Consider the following 16,412-nt stretch of genomic DNA (forward strand, 5'->3'; position numbering starts at 1 on the left):
TTAATAACCATATACATATAATTATAAAAAATAAATATGTTTATAATTGAATTTAAGTTAAAAGTTTTTAATTATTAAAAAGTAACAGTAGTACCAACACAAAGGACATCAACCTAACTCCAACAATTGGGACCTACTCCATCTTGAAGAAATCTACACTATTTTATATTAAAAAAAATGTAACTGTACTGTTGGTCACGAAATTTTTAAGATAATTTTATTTTAGTTACTAAAACTAATAATTTTTATTAAAATTATTTTGAATCTTTGATCATCATAACGATAACTGATGTTATATTTACACACTAATAATAATAATTTAACACATTTGTATAACAATGATAATTAAAATAATGGCTGTGTGAATTTAAAGATTAAAAATTATAATGTAGTATCTTAATTACTTTAAATTATTATAAAATAATAATACATGTTATATAAATTTTTTATTTTTTTGTCTAAAATACTTCACCCACTTAAATATAAAAAACCAAAGGCTATAGTGTTTATATAAATCTAACTGAAGGATGAGATTGTTTATATAAATCTAAGCAACGAATAAATTGCAGGTAATTCTAACCGGCCAATTACTTCATCTTGAATCAAAAGGTCAAAGTTCCTCTAAAGTCAGCAAAATCAATTTGCTTTGGGTGTCGTAGAAGAAGATACCCTTTCAAGTTTTCATCCCTCAACCCAAGCTCTCACTAATAGTGTTTAGCGATACAGATTTTCAGAACTTCTGATAAAATAGTAATTATTTTATCAAAAAAAATCGTTAATAGCTTTCTGTTTCCCCCCCCCCTCTCTTTCAATTCCTTGCCGAAAAGATTAGGGAATTTCCGCTAGGGCTTTCGAATTCGAGAACCGTGAAGGAGCAGTGGAAGATTGGTAAGTTTCATACGGTTGTTCTTGGGTTTTAGAATTTGTTGTATTTGAAGCTGGGTTTGGGTATTTTTTTGTTGCGTTGACGGAAATTTTATACTGGGTTAGGGTTTTGTTGTACCGATGTAAGGATTGGAGCTTTGAACTAGAAAAAACTCCAATGTAAAATTTTCAAATACGAATCAGACCAATTAGCTTCTCTTTATATTCAATTAATTTACCATGCTGATTGAAAATTTCAAATGTGGCAATCGTGTTCTCTTTTTAGGGTTAAACCTTGAGAATGTTTTTTTAAAGGATTTTTTTAAAATGGTAAACAATATGGTTAATGAAGTTTGGGATTTGGGTAATGCTTGTAAGACCTGATTTAATTAAACTCTTAATAATTCAATTAATATCATGCTTTCCTTTACGTTGTTGGTAATTATAAATCTGGGTTATTCACGGCGGAATGGAAGACTGTCAATTCTTTATTGATATTCTCTAGGGTTAACATGGTGAATTTGGGTCTTTCAGATGATGGTTTTGTTCAAAAGTACAATGGTTAATTTTCAGTATTAGGGTAAATGCAAATAAGGTTTATCTAATTTGCTCAAAACTTCTATCAAACTTTACTTAAATAGTTGTATCTAAGGGTGGTATAAAAGTTAGTCTAGAAATCCGATGGGATAATTTGTCTCCCATGGTTGATGTATGTTTTGTGATTAAACCCTGGCAATTAATGAAGGGAAGTAAATTTGGCTAAGATTTTGCAAAGAGTGATAGGTTTGCAGGAGGTACTATTTGGCCATGAGCCTCCCGGTGAATCAGAAGATATACGTCAACAAAGAAAGTTATCGACTCTGATAAACATGACACCTTTGGTGTTCCTATGCAAGTGCTTACCCTTTCAAACATGTCATTCTAAAAGAAAGGATTTGGTACATTGTTTGAGGCGTGAACTGGAGCAGATACAGATGCTTCAGAAGAAAGTTGAGTTGATAAGGACAGATGGGGTTACTGTGTCATCCTCCAGTGATTCTTAGTTGCAGCAATGGGCAATGCTTACCTTTTGAAAGGATATTCAGAAATTTCCCACGATGGCTTCTGAGCTGGGGAAGAAGAATCGGGGTTCTTCAGGAAGTTAAGACTGCAAAGCAGGTTTAGAAGCAACACAACAACAAATATTTTTTTGATGAAGCAATGTGAGGGTTTGCTAAAACGGTTGATGGGACATCAATATGGGTGGGTTTTCAATAAACCTGTAGATGTAGTGAAGTTGAATATTCCGGATTACTTCAATGTTATAAGCAACCGATGGATCTAGGAACAATTAAAAAGAAGATAGATTCAGGCGGATATGCAGGCCCCTGGGAGTTTTATGATGTGAGGCTTACTTTCAGCAATGCAATGACCTATAACCCCCCTGGAAATGATGTCCATGTTTGGCTGATACCCTTAACAAATTTTTTGAAGTGAGGTGGAAAAATATTGAGAAGAGTTGCCTGCTGTTGGTACCCAGTTGATTCAAAGTAAAGCTCCTGCTGAGGATGTAGAAACTTCTATGACAATACTTCCTGCTAAAAAGGGGAAGACGACCTCTGTCACCCAACAAGTTATACCTGACCCTGTGAAGAGAATGACGGGTGAGGAAAACATAAGCTAGGTGTAGAGTTGGAATCTTTACTCACAGAAATGCCCATGCATATCATTGATTTCTTGAGGGAGCATAGTTCAAATGGAAGGGAATCAGAAGAGGAAGAAATTGAGATTGATATTGATGCCTCAGTGATGATACCTTTTCACATTGCGAAAGCTTTTAGATGACTATTTGCAAGAGAAACAAATTGCAAATCAAGAGCTGAACCTTGTGAAATTCAGGTACATAGCCGTATAAAGGCTGAAAAAATCAGCATAATTGCTTGCTATTGATGCTTCGAAGTAATATATATTTATGAACTGGTTACCTACATCTAAACTCTTATTTATTTTTCTTTGCTTTCTGGGAAATGGTTTCTGATCGCTCATGAACAAATCTGGACTGCGCAGTTCACCCATGCAACAAGGCAGAGGTGATCTTTCAAACCCTTGGCTTGATATCCCATCTTCTGATCTATGTTCTAAGACTTCTGACTTTCTCTGTTTATCTTCGGCATTTACAGGGGATGATCAGGCTAATGTTGTTGTTGATGCTAGGGAAATGAGCCTCCTGTGTCAAGCTATCCACCTAAGAGATAGAGGAGGCAGGCCTTAGAGCATCAAGTCTGCTGTTCTGGCAGCTCCAGAGGTATTGTATTTTCTCTTTATTTTCATTTTTGGTCCTCATCTTCTCAAATAGTGAATCCTGAGTCTGCAACATTCTTTTGGATCCATTTTATCAGTTTTCTGTGCTGTCATTTACCTAGCAGCCTTTATATGGTAGCATGCTTCTTTTTTTTTCCCACTTCAACCAAAATTGAACTTTTAGAAACTGTTCGACAAAGAATGGGTTTTTGCATTCAAACATTTTAGGATAATAACAATTTCTTGACCCCCTTATGGTAAATTGCAATCCTTTGTATTACTTCTCTTTTTCTCTTATCATCTTTGACTATTGCTAATATTTTTCAAGTTGATTTCTTTAGTTTCTCCTGTTGTTTACTAAATTTTCCCCAATTATGTTCAGTGAAAGTTTTTCTTATGTGGCCAGATACCATTTCCATGACTGGCTTCTTTTGTCTTCTTTGCAGATTCAGAATCTGGCGGTGCTGACTGTGAAGCTGTTGCTGCTAAAGCTTCTAGTACGGTGGATACACATAAGGTTTTGTGTTGGTTACACTTGGTTTTAAATATAATACTAGTTCTTTGACCTCATGTTGGTGTGTTTTGATCCACTTTACAGTTTTATCTATTCCCAGGGGTTCAAGTGGGTCAGACTACTTTCTAACTAGCATCTTACTCTGCATTATCCTTCAGGTACTGGAAGCTGTAGATTCTGGAACTCAATTTGATGAAAAGACGAGTGTCAACAATCCTCTTGATAGGAATCGTGAGTGTCTAAATTTATAATATTTGTAATTTGTCTAAAGAAAGAAATGTTGTACTTCTGTTAGTTCTTTACTTGAATGGCGCAAAGCCATGAATTATAAATGCTCTTTTTTTTTTGGATATAAGCATTGTTAATCCATTGCCTCTTGTAGAAGATGTTCATTTCAATCACTTGAGCAGACTTCTCAGGCAAAGTCAAGTTCTGTCGAGTCAGATTGTCACCAAGATGGTAAATCATCAAGATCATCAAAGGTTTATTTATTTAAAGCTGTGTCTCACTGTTTATCCAATTAAAAATTATAGAGAGTGCTCCAGTTGAGAGAAAGTGTCTCCTGAGAAACTCTACCGGGCTTCTATATTGAATCGATTTGCTGATACCATTCTAAAGCTCGAGAAAAGACGCTTACTGCACAGGTTAGTTCTAACTTGGTTTCGTCGAACTATTGTATACCTATTCCTTTTTCAAGCGTTTTTTACTCTGTATCAGGGTGAGAATGTGGACCCTGAACAACTGTGCCGTGAGAGAGAAGAACTTGAGCATCAAGGAAGAAAGGTTTGAACTCCCAAGTCCAATCTAGTGATTCTGGCTTTCTGAAATGCAATTTTGCTCAAGTTACTATATATGTGTGTACTTGTCTTTGAGGACAAGTTTGTGTATTTATATCTAGTATTTCTAAGCGACAAAGCGACAATATGTTTATTGTCTGCCAGAGGAGGCACGGTTGCTAGCCGAAGCCAAGGCTGCTGAAGATGCTCAAAGAGCTGAAGCCAAAGCTGCAGCTGAGGCCAGACGGAAAAGGGAGCTTGAGAGGGATGCCGCACGGCAGGCATTGCTGAAGGTAGAGGAATGCATCATATTAACAATTTCTTAATTTGGCTGCCTTTTTTATTATGGACTTAATATTCCACATTTTTTGTAGATGGAAAGACTGTTGAAATCAATGAGAATTCCAGGTTTCTCAAAGACTTAGAAATGCTTAGAGCTGCCCCTGCTGAGCATTTGCCAAGCTCAGTCAATGACAAGCCTAGAACATTCTCAGGATGGCTTGGGTAGTTTCAAGCTCGGAGCAACAACCCATTAGAACAACTTGGTTTGTACATGAAGAAGGATGAAGAGGAAGAAGGTGAGCCGCTTACCGTTCCAAATCCCGTAAATGATCCGGAGGATGGAGAAATAGACTGAACAATGCATCTTTTATTTGAGACTAGGTGAGGAGAAAGAAGAAGTAGAGAGCATATACTGACTGAACAAATTTCTGTACTCGATCTCATAAATACTTAAAAGAATTCTATGCAAAACCGTATTCAATAAAAGTCGTATGCAATCCTTTAAACCCTACTGCAATACCTATTACATGTTTATCAAATGATTAGGTTGATTTGAAAACAGTTTCATTTTACAGATGCAACATAGTGAATCAGGCATTACTGATACCATTCAAAGCTAAACTGCATACAGAAGCCAGCATCCAGAACAAACTAATGGCTGGCTGGAAGATAATCAATACAAAGAAAGCTTAAGCAACAGTTGTCGGCCTTCCCCATTGCCAACCAATGGCTACAACCATACAAATCTTATTAGATGACATTCCTAGAAACTATTTAATTGTAGAAATGATAATCTTTTGCATTAATATGATATTCCTCAAACCTCCATGGGTGATAGAATCATTAGCAGGAGGCCCAGTATGATTACATATCTGAATATTTTAGAAAAAGAAACAAATATCAAATTTATTGTCAAGAAAGCATGATAATACGAGAAGAAACTTCATCTATGTTACTCAGACTTCAATACTCGGACAATGAGTTCCAGTAAATGAGAGTTTGAGTAACATAGAACTTGAGGATGTTATAAGTTAAAAGTATACCCAGTTTGTACCCAAGATAAACTGAACCTCTTTGGTTTGTATATAGCAAGCCACAAGATGCAAGGAAGCTGAAATTACAGCTAAAATATTTTCAGATGGACACATTATTTCAGTATTAACCAGTAGAATTCCAATTAAATAAAGATTTGAAGAATAAAAAATGGTTTGTGCACTTACAAATAGGTTGTTGGTGCAAAAGCAAATCCTCCAAAGAATCCAAGAAGACCACCAAAGAATGGAAATGTAATCGCAACATACATTGTTGCAGCTGAAACAATGAGCATATAACATTTCGTTTATTTTGGGGCACATAGGAGACCGTTCAAGAGTAAAGATTGCAGATATCGGGACTTCAAACTCGGATTCTCGAGCTGTAAACTTTGGACAGGGAAATTACTTTACTTACCGACATAGAAGTTGAGGATGAAGAATCGAAGCGTTTGAGTCGGTCTAAAGTGCCATTTCTTTACCAGCACAGTTTCGATCATGTTGAAAACAGGCATGGCATATAGTTGCATTTTCCAAAAAAAAGAAAGAAAAACCAATGTGAAAACTGTGTACTTGTTGAGCCAACGGAACATTAAGCTGAAGCAGACCAAACATGTTTCGAAACCTGATAGCTTCCGATGACATGGATTACGACAAACATGTTAGCCGAGACGATAAGCCAGGTTGGTTTCTCCAACGTAATGAGGATGTTGTCGTCGACTTTGTTGCCAAACATGTAGTATCCAACGAGTGCAACAGGGAAATAACACAATGCCACAACAATGTATGCAATGAGCACACCTCTCTACATTGGACCCTTTGAAGGCTTCTCTGGTGTAGAAGGGATTGTGGCTTGAATCTCCAACACCACAATGTGTCCGGCATATGCAAACGCCACATTTCCTAAAGCCGTAAAGAAATTTAAGATGGTTCCGCTCGGGGTGGGGGCTTTGTAGCCGTATTGTACGTCAGGTTGGACGCCCTTGTGGACTGACGCAATCCAGGCTATGGTAGAGTGACTGCATGAAACAAATTAAAAACCAATCAAACATGTTGATTTTGTTACAATGTTTATACTCTAAAGCTGATGGAAATACATACGTGAGAGACATGACCGCAGCAGCCAAAGAGACCCCAGAAATGGAGTTGAAATTCGGGAGGTGGGCAAGTACGAAATGAACCGAGGCAAAAATCATGATAAAATATGTCGTTTTGATGTGCTTGCAGGGCTTGTCGCAGACCAGATGATAGATTTTCTCCAGCGATTTGCCTCCGGTAACCATGTAAACTATGTCGACACCAACTTCAACTATCAGTTGTTGAGGCACCACTATGTAAAGTCCAAGCTTTTCACCAAAGGCATGCTGCCCGAGTTCATGGTACCAATCGAACCTTTTCCCAGGAACCATCTCATGCATCTCAACCATTTGCCACAGAATGTATAGTGTGACGACCCATGACAGGATCAGAATCACAACACCAGGACCCCTTCATATATGTATATATATATTACTTTCTTCATAGCATATGCATAAAAACCTATTAGTTTCAAACTATGGGTACATGTCCATAGCGATCGATCCCGGAAAAAAAGGACCGATCCCTTAGTTTTCTTCAATCATTTCCGGTGAAAGAAATGGAATAAGTAAATTGAGGCATATCATCCGAGATGTGACATGGCATAAGGAAGACTGAGGACGCCTGCACCAACCATAGCAGTGACATTGTGGAATGCAGCATATCACCATTTTGCGTTTCTTGAAGAAGTGATTGGAAGCCAGGTCATCAATCTCCTTCTGCTTCTTTAGTTTATCTTCATCCACCTGAAATTTCATAGCAAAAGATCATTCATCTCTCTCTCTCAAATTGAATTCTACAAAACATGGTCCCGTCCATCATTGTTCGACGTTCAAATTGGAACTTACCTTGATCGTAGGATCAGTTTCGAGCTTTTGATGAGGAGGAGATGCAGTCCCCATTGTTGAAACAAGAGCTTACACAGTGCCAAAAACTATGTAGGAAGAAGAAGAAGATGATGATGATCAATAAATGGTTATGATGTTGCGGAATACAGTTATTAGATAGAGTAAAATCGTAACTGATAATTTGAGAAAATAAAAATGAAGATAAAGAAGACACAAATTTTACGTGTAAAACCCTAAATAATATAGGATAAAACCACGGGCAAAGATAGAAGAATTTCACTATGAGAAAACAACTCTCAATAAACTCTCTAGTATTGAGAGAAAGCTAGAATGATTTAGGATGATTTTGAAGCTAAATGAGTTATGATATTTATAGTTAAAGCTTAAGGACTAATCTTATAAATATCATAAAATACAGGGACTAAATGTGCAATTATCCCATGTCACTTTTCAACCAACTTGCTGCAATTATCAACCATTTGCACTGAAAGTTTTGGCCAGTAATTTCCACCGAAAGTTGCTTGACTTTTCAACAATCTTCCGCTTGAAGATTTGATTGGAACAATCATATCTTCACACCATTCTTTTTACCTTGTACTATTCATGTTGCTTATGTCTCTCACAGGCCACAAGAGGATCGACACCAAGTAAATTTATCAGCATTGATTTCCTTCGTCATGAAATTTGCTATGTTGTCTTTGGTATGGATCTTCTGCATATCTATCGTCCCTTCTTCCACCGTTTCACGAATGAAATGATATTGAACTCGTATGTGTTTTGTCCTTAAATGAAATGTTGGATTCCTTGCTAGATGTAAGGTGTTTTGACTATCACAAAACAGAGAGACATACTCTTGATTGTGTCCAAGCTCCTCCAATAGCATCTTCAACCAGATTGCTTCTTTACTGGCTTGTGTAGCTGCTACATATTCTGCCTCGTGTAGCTGTTACATATTCTGCCTCTGTTGTGGATGTAGCCACAACTGACTGTAATTTTGAAACCCAACTTACAGCTCCACCAACAATTTTGAACACATATCCTTTAGCAGATTTGCTTTTATCCAAATCCCCTGCATAGTCAGAATCAACATACTCATTGATAAGTAAATTTGATTCTTTGTAACATAATGCAATATTTGAGGTCCCTTTGATGTATCTCAAAATCCTCTTTATCATATTCCAATGCTCTTTGCCTGGATTCTTCATGTACCGACTAACCACTCCCACTGCTTGTGCAATGTCTGGTCTTGTGCATATCATAACGAACATTAAACTTCTCACTGTCGATGCATACGGTACTCGAGACATCTTCATCCTCTCTTTCGCATTGCTAAGACTCATACTGAAGGATAATTTGAAGTTAATAGGAAGAGGGTTAGAAATTTGCTTACAATCTTGCATGTTGAATCGTGACAAGATCTTCTTCAAGCAATTCTTTTGTGAAAGTCAAATCTTCCTATTACTTTTGTCTCGGTGAATTTTCATCCCTAGAATCTTGTTTGCTGATCCCAAATCCTTCATTTCAAATTCCCTAGCCAGTTGTGCCTTCAATTCTTCAATATGATCTTTTTTGGGTCATAGAACCAACATTTCATCCACATACAACAGCAATATAACAAAATTGTTATCACCAAACCTCTTAAAATAAGCACAAGGGTCTGCATTAAGTCTGTTGTATCCAAGGCACATAATGAAGGAATCAAATCTCTTATACCAACACCTCGACGCCTACTTTAGACCGTACATAGATTTGTTCAACTTGCAAACCAAGTTCTTCTTTTATTTTTTTTTTCAAAACTTTCAGGCTGGAGCATGTAAATCTCTGCTTTAAGAACTCCATGAAGAAAAGCTTTTTAACATCTAGCTGCTCTAATGTAAATTCAATGTAGCACACATTGTCAAGACTACTCGATATTTTGACCAAGTCTTGCACGATACCTTCAAGTTGACCACCATTTCGCTTGATTTTAAAGACTCATCCAATTGGCTTCTTGATTGGTAGTGGCACAAGGTCTCATGTATTATTTTTATGAAGGGTTTCGATTTTTCTTGCATCGCCATCATCCACAGTGAAGCATCTGAGTTTTTTATTACCTTCTAGAATGTTGATGGCTCACTGTCCTCTGTTAAAAGGCAGTATGAAATATTTCCTTTTATAACAAAATCTGAGTGCCAATTGGGACGTCTTTTCACACGATATGATAGACAAGTTGTTGGAGCTTCAGAACTCTCTGGTTCTTGTTCATCATGTATTGGTTCTGCTTCAGAATAATCTTCTTGTTCAAACTCCTTTCCATGTATCTGTGTAGTCTCTGACTTTTCAGCGCTATCATCGTCTTCTTTTCTTTGTAGTTTATCTTCTACAAAGGTAACATCCCTGCTGATGATCATTTTGCGGGCAGTGGGATGCCACAAACGATACCCCTGTACTCTATCATCATACCCCAAGAATTTGCATTTCTTGGATTTTGGATTCAACTTTGAAATTTCTTGGGAGTTGTACATCACGTACACAATACTTCCAAATACATGGAAGTTTGAATAATCAGCTGGTTTACGAGTCCACATCTCTGCCACTCCATTTTGTTGAGGAGTGTTCGCCACTGTGAACTGTCTTTTGATGCATTCTTTCCTGCAAAAGTCATCAAATATTCATTGTGTATTCTCCTCCATTATCTATTCTGAAACACTTGATCTTATTTCAGAATCAAGTTCCACCCGCGCTTTGAAGTTTTTGAAAATTAAAAACACGTCTAACTTCTTCTTAATAGGGTATACCCAACATCTCCTGGAGTAGTCATCAATAAATGAGACAAAGTATTTTGCTCATCCTAGGGATGTAACTCGTGCTTGTCATACGTCAGAATGAGCCAATTCTAGAACACTTTTACCTCTAGAATTTGACGTGTTGAATTTTAATCGGTGCTGCTTACTTGTTATGCAATGCTCACACAAAGTAAGTGATACTTTTGTTAAGCCTAGAAGTAACTTTTCCTCCACAAAGACTTTCATTTCTTATTCTGACATGTGTCCAAGTTTCTGATTTCATAGCATTACAGAATCTGAACTACATGAGGCAACAGATGCTTCTGCTTATAGCAAAGTCTCTCCCTTCAACATGTACAAGTTTGCTGCTATCTTTTCGCCTTTCATCACCACAAGCGCTCTACGGAACACCTTCATGATTCCTTTCCGTGTTTCAATCTTGCTTGCATTATTATCTAATAATCCGTAAGATAATAAATTTTTCTTCAGCCCTTTCACGTGCCGTACATCTAGAACAACTTTAATTGTCTCATCATACATCTTCAATTTGATGGTTCCCACGCCAACGATCTCTAAGGCATGATCATTGCAACTAACACAGATCCTCCTAAGACATGTTCATAATGATGAAACCATTCTCTTCTTGAGGTCATGTGATATGTTGCTTCCGAATCAATGAGTCATATATATGTTCTATTTCTACCTTCCACGGTGGTTGACACTTCACAACATAGAACATCTCCATCATCTGAAATGTTTGCGGTATTGCCTTGTGGATTGAAGTTTTTACCTAGACTTCAACAATCCTTCTTCAAGTGACCCTTCTTTCCACAGTTGTAGCACTTTTGATCTACCATGTTTGTGAATATTGCTTTGGCCACGTTCTATTATCTCTCTCTCATCGTTGTCAACGCTTCTGCTTGTTACAGATTTACTTGTATGTATTTCTTGTTCTTGCACCGATTTTTTTCTTGTAGAACAGCAGTTGCAACGTTATCGAATACTAGACTGGTGACATTACTGTTTGTCAAGTTGATGATAAGTTGATCATACAAATCAGGTAGACTTTAAAGTAGAAGTTCAGCACGTTATTGTTCTCCTATTGTACATCTTAAAGATGTAAGCTAAGAAAATAAAGTGTTCAATGTGTTTAAGTGCTCCGTCACTAAAGTAGATTCTGACATACGGAGAGTGTACAATTTCCTCTTAAAGAAAATTTTATTGTGTAATGATGTGGCCTCGTACAGTTTAGTGAGATGATCTCATATCTCCTTAGTTGTCTTCTTCTCTTCGACGCTTGACAATACTTTATATGCTAATACTAGATGAAAGTTTGTCATAGCATTCTCGTCCATTTCGATCCATTTGTTGTCATCTATTAAATCTATCGGCCTTTCACTAATAGCTGCTAGACCACTGTCTTTTCTCAGGATGGCCTTCATCTTCAATTTCCACAATGAGAAATTTCTCTCATTGAACTTTTCAATATCAAATTTCGTTTCCATAGCTTCTATTATGGATAGCTCCTACTATTTCACTATCGTGAATAGTTCTCTAGAACCTTCTAAGAATGTGTAATAAATTCTTACTTTTTTATGTTGGAGGATCCACTTTTTGGTAGCAACCACAAAGACAATAAGTATATATTATACACTCAAATTTGGCTCTGATACCAATTGTTGTGGAATACAGCTATCGGATAAAGTAAAATCACAACTAATAATTTGAGAAAATAAAAATGAAGATAAAGAAGACAAATTTTACGTGGAAAACCCCTAAATAATATAGAGTAAAAATCACGGGCAAAGATAGAAGAATTTCACTATGAGAAAATAGGAATTACAACTTCTCTCGATCTAACAATGAGAAAACAATAACAATTCTCTCTTGATAAAAAGGAGAAAACAACTCTAAAGAAAACTCTCTAAATTCTCTAGTATTGGGAGAAACTGAAATGATTTGGATGATTTTGAAGCTAAATGAGTTAGAGTATTTATAGTTGAAGTTTATTGACTAATCTTGTAATATCCTAAATTACAGGGACTAAATATTCAATTACCTCATATCACTTTTCAACCAACTTGCTGTCAATTATCAATCATTTGCACCGAAAGTTTTGACCAACAATTTCCACTGAAAGTTGCTTGACTTTTCAACATATGAAGCATTCAACAAAGAAATATATATTTGATTGATAGTTTCAAAGAAGGTGAATCATGAAAACGACAATAAAGGTAAAGCAAACTCCGCCAAGAAAAATTCGTAAAAAATACTCGTAAAAAACACTGCAACAGACAGCTTTTGATTCTGATGTTTTGTTTACATTCGAATGTGTTCATCCATTTCTAGATGTCACTGTTCTGCAAACGTAAAATATTCTATGTTAAATGTCTTCATGTGAATATTAAAACGTGTAATGAATATGCACCATTGACAGTTTTTCCAGCTTTTCTGGCGAATGATTTGAAGCGTAAAAGAAATTATTGCCGAATAGAGCATTTGCATCAATTACAATAATACAACTTGGTAATTCAAAGTAGGTCCATAGATAACAACATTTGAGTCTAGCAGTTTCCTTATCCGATTTGATGAATATATTACCTCACTTATTGACATTTTTGCATTTTTTTTCCTAATAATGAGTTACTATGAAAGGGAATAGATGGTTGATTCTCTTCGTATTGTTGCAGGCTAGGCACATGATAGCCCCAGTAAAATTTGTCATTTGCGCGTACAAATAAGATCCTACGAATACATAAATCGAGCATACTCATTCAACACTCAAATCCGAGGCCGGCCTTAAAACAACATAAACCTTGAAATTTGCATTTTATTGATGTTGATATATTTTGTACACGTAATGCTTAAAAGCTGAAACGTTTCTCAAATGCAGAATTTACGGATTAAAACTACTCTTAATGACCCTAATAATTGGGGTTTATATTCTGCAAACAAATACTATAAAACCCAATGAATTGTCTGAAGGCAACGATTCAAGAGTAAAATTTGTAGTCTTTGGCTTGAATTATGATTTGCCTCAATCCTCCAATAGGTGATAGGACCATCAATAGAACACCAATTACGATGCAGATCTGAGGGGGAAAAGAAAAAGGAAACCCAAATAAGATCAACTAAACAAGGAAAAAATAAGGTTAATAAGCTTTGAATCAAGTTTTCTTACCCAGTTAGCCCACCAAGACAAGCCGAATTTTTTTGGTTTATAGATGACAAGCCACATGATACAGGGGAGCTGAAGAACGAGAAAGAAATTAGTTCGTGATGTGAAAATTCTTCGAAGAGAATTGTTAGTTTTTGTGATGATAATGTGGCTTACGAAGTATGTTGTTGGTGCAAACGCGAGTCCTCCGAAGAAACCGAGAAGACCACCGAAGAACGGGAAAGTAATCCCGAAGAACATTGTTATTGCTGCAATGAAAATATGTGATGCATGAACTTATATTCAAGTAGGTTGAAAGAAACAAAGAGTTTTGATTTTACTTACCAACATAAGAATTGCGAACAATGAATCGGAGCATTTGGGAAGGCGCGAAGTCTAGTTTCTTTACTAGCAGAGTTTCGATCATGTCGAACACTGGCATTGCATAGACCTATAGAGACAGAACATAAACCGAAGCATAATTGGTTAAATCTGAAACAAGAAGATAATAAGAAACACCACGTGATATGAACCTGGTAGCTTCCGATAACATGAACAACAACAAACATGTTGGCCATTGCAATGAGCCATGCTGGTTTCTCCAATGAGAGGAGGATGTTGTCTCGGACAGAATTGCCAAACATCCAATATCCGATTAAGGCAACTGGGAAGTAGCACAAGGCAATGACTATGTATGCGACGACGACACCTTTCCACATCGGTCCCTTCGATGGCCTCTCGGGAGTAGATTCGATCGTAGCTTGGATCTCCAACACCACATTGTGGCCAGAGTAAGCAAAAGCTATATCTCCCAAGCCACTGAGAAAGCCAAACACAGTTCCGGGCGTAGTCGACGCTTTGTAGCCATATTGCACATCATCCTGAACACCCTTAGATAGTGAAGCTGCCCAAGCGATGGTCGAGTAACTGTGTGAAAAAAAACAATCACCAAAGCTTGAGTTAACATTTATCAATTAGGCACAACAAAGGATGTGAATTGTGAATTTGTTATATACCTCAAGGACATGACAGCAGCAGCCAAGGAAACACCAGAAATCGAGTCAAAATTAGGAAGGTGAGACAGCACAAATTCAACAGAGGCAAAAATCATGATGAAATAGGTCAGCTTAATCTGTTTGCAGCTAGGACAGACAGTGTCGTGGAACTTCTTCAACGATTGGCCGCCGGTAACCATGTAAACAATGCAGAGACTAACTTCCACAATAAGTTGTTGTGGCACCACAATGTAGAGACCGAGTTTTTCGCCAAAGGCATATTGTCCCAGTTCATGGTACCGATCGAAACGTTTCCCGGGAACAAGCTCATGCATCTCGACCATTTGCCATAGAGTATACAAGGTAATGATCCACGAGAAGACCATGATAAACACACCAGGACCCCTGAAAACCAAACGAAAACGAGAGATAAGTCTATCGAATTCAATTTCCATATTCCTTTTACGTTGAAGTGTCGTAACATACCATCCAAGCTCGGCCATGGCATAGGGAAGACTGAGCACACCAGCTCCAACCATAGCAGTGACATTGTGGAAAGCTGAAAACCACCATTTTCTACTTCTTGATGAGTTAATAGGTAGCCAATCATCAATTGCTTTCTGCTTCTCTGATTTTTCTTGTACCTGTGATTCACAAATGGTACACAATTCTCCTTTAAGCTTGACAGCAACAAATTCATACGTACATACATACATGCATGAATACACACACACATAGAGCTGTCCTACTCCAAGAATAAGAAAAGAAAAAAAGCTTTTGTCTGGTCTGAAAGAATTATATTACAAAACTGACCATGTGCTTACATGTGAACAGTTCTATAAAATATAAATTGCCATATAATTATAAAAAGTTAAGCTTGACTTTTAGAGCACATTTTTCTAACAAGTTGGTTGATAGCAATTAGTTCGACGTGGAGATCTTTTGATTGAAACAATAATAAAAAAACAAAAGTAATTGACTTATAGAACTATTGACTAACAGCAACAGCCAATGAAAAAGGATTACTGTAAAATAATATCTGCAGTTTCCGTATAAAACAATAGTTTCAGTTCTGTCCACAAAAATGGTGTATTTTTCAACAGTCGTCGTTGAAAATAAGGCTTGGTGTTTCGTCAGTTGAACGTATGAAGTATAAAGTACTGACTTTTCTCATGAACATTATCCATATATATCAAGCCATGTATGTTGACTAAAAATACAAGAAGAATAGTCCATTGAACCAGGAGCACATGATTTTTTCCATTTTTCGAGTTATTATTATAAGTGACTGCTAATATATTTTCTGTCTACGACTTACATGGCCCGGATTATATCCGGTGTTGAACCGGGTTGAACTTTAAACCGGGATAGAACTCTCCCATCGTTGTTTTCTCCATCCAAAAATTATGTTTTGATCAAAGTTAAAAGATTTTTGAAGCTATATATACAGAAAACTAAATCAAACAGATACAGGATAATAAAGATGAAGCTTTTGTTAAAAACGAAACGGCTGGAAAATTCATTTCCGTTTTAAAAAAAACTAAATGGTATTCAAGAACAAATTTTGGATCGAAAGCACTAAAGAACAGACAAATACATCGTAAAGGAACAAGACAAAGATGTACTTTTGCATGCACAAATGTAATGTAAAATAAAAGAACTTACAGTGTTGTTGGGGGCATAATCACCATTGGCAGAAGGAGGTGGTTGATGAGTTCCCATGACGTCTGAAACTGATCAAAAAGAGCAGAGAGGAACGAAAGGTTGTAATCGAAAGTTAGAAAATGGAAGCTGAAGAGTTGGAAGACAGATCAAAACTATGC

General features: G+C 36.7%; 1 protein-coding gene and 2 pseudogenes across 1 annotated transcript; 1 reads left to right on the forward strand and 2 right to left on the reverse strand.

Moving 5' to 3' along the window:
• The first annotated feature begins 1,376 nt into the window (after positions 1-1,376).
• On the forward strand, positions 1,377-4,727 carry LOC120144304 (annotated as a pseudogene).
• Positions 4,728-5,490: 763 nt separating this feature from the next.
• Positions 5,491-7,476, reverse strand: LOC120144298 (annotated as a pseudogene).
• Positions 7,477-13,249: 5,773 nt separating this feature from the next.
• LOC120144297 (lysine histidine transporter 1-like) lies at positions 13,250-16,412 on the reverse strand. Its single transcript, XM_039158400.1, has 8 exons — positions 16,255-16,412; positions 15,076-15,233; positions 14,611-14,994; positions 14,128-14,521; positions 13,940-14,045; positions 13,772-13,863; positions 13,619-13,687; positions 13,250-13,529 (listed from the first exon to the last, which is right to left on the reverse strand). The coding sequence occupies exons 1-8, from the start codon at positions 16,309-16,311 to the stop codon at positions 13,431-13,433; spliced, it is 1,359 nt and encodes a 452-aa protein (XP_039014331.1). The 5' UTR covers positions 16,312-16,412; the 3' UTR covers positions 13,250-13,430.

Source organism: Hibiscus syriacus, unplaced genomic scaffold, assembly GCF_006381635.1.
Source record: "Hibiscus syriacus cultivar Baekdansim isolate YM2019G1 unplaced genomic scaffold, ASM638163v2 tig00110888_pilon, whole genome shotgun sequence".
Taxonomy (NCBI): Eukaryota; Viridiplantae; Streptophyta; class Magnoliopsida; order Malvales; family Malvaceae; genus Hibiscus; species Hibiscus syriacus.

What these genes read in the sequence shown, in the direction of transcription:
- LOC120144297 (XM_039158400.1), bottom strand. Translation starts at nt 16,311, where the DNA reads ATGGGAACTCATCAACCACCTCCTTCTGCCAATGGTGATTATGCCCCC. An exon ending in ATTATGCCCCCAACAACACT is followed by an intron (nt 15,234 to 16,254) that starts GTAAGTTCTTTT and finishes TGTGAATCACAG; the next exon opens with GTACAAGAAAAATCAGAGAA. An exon ending in GCCATGGCCGAGCTTGGATG is followed by an intron (nt 14,995 to 15,075) that starts GTATGTTACGAC and finishes TTTGGTTTTCAG; the next exon opens with GGGTCCTGGTGTGTTTATCA.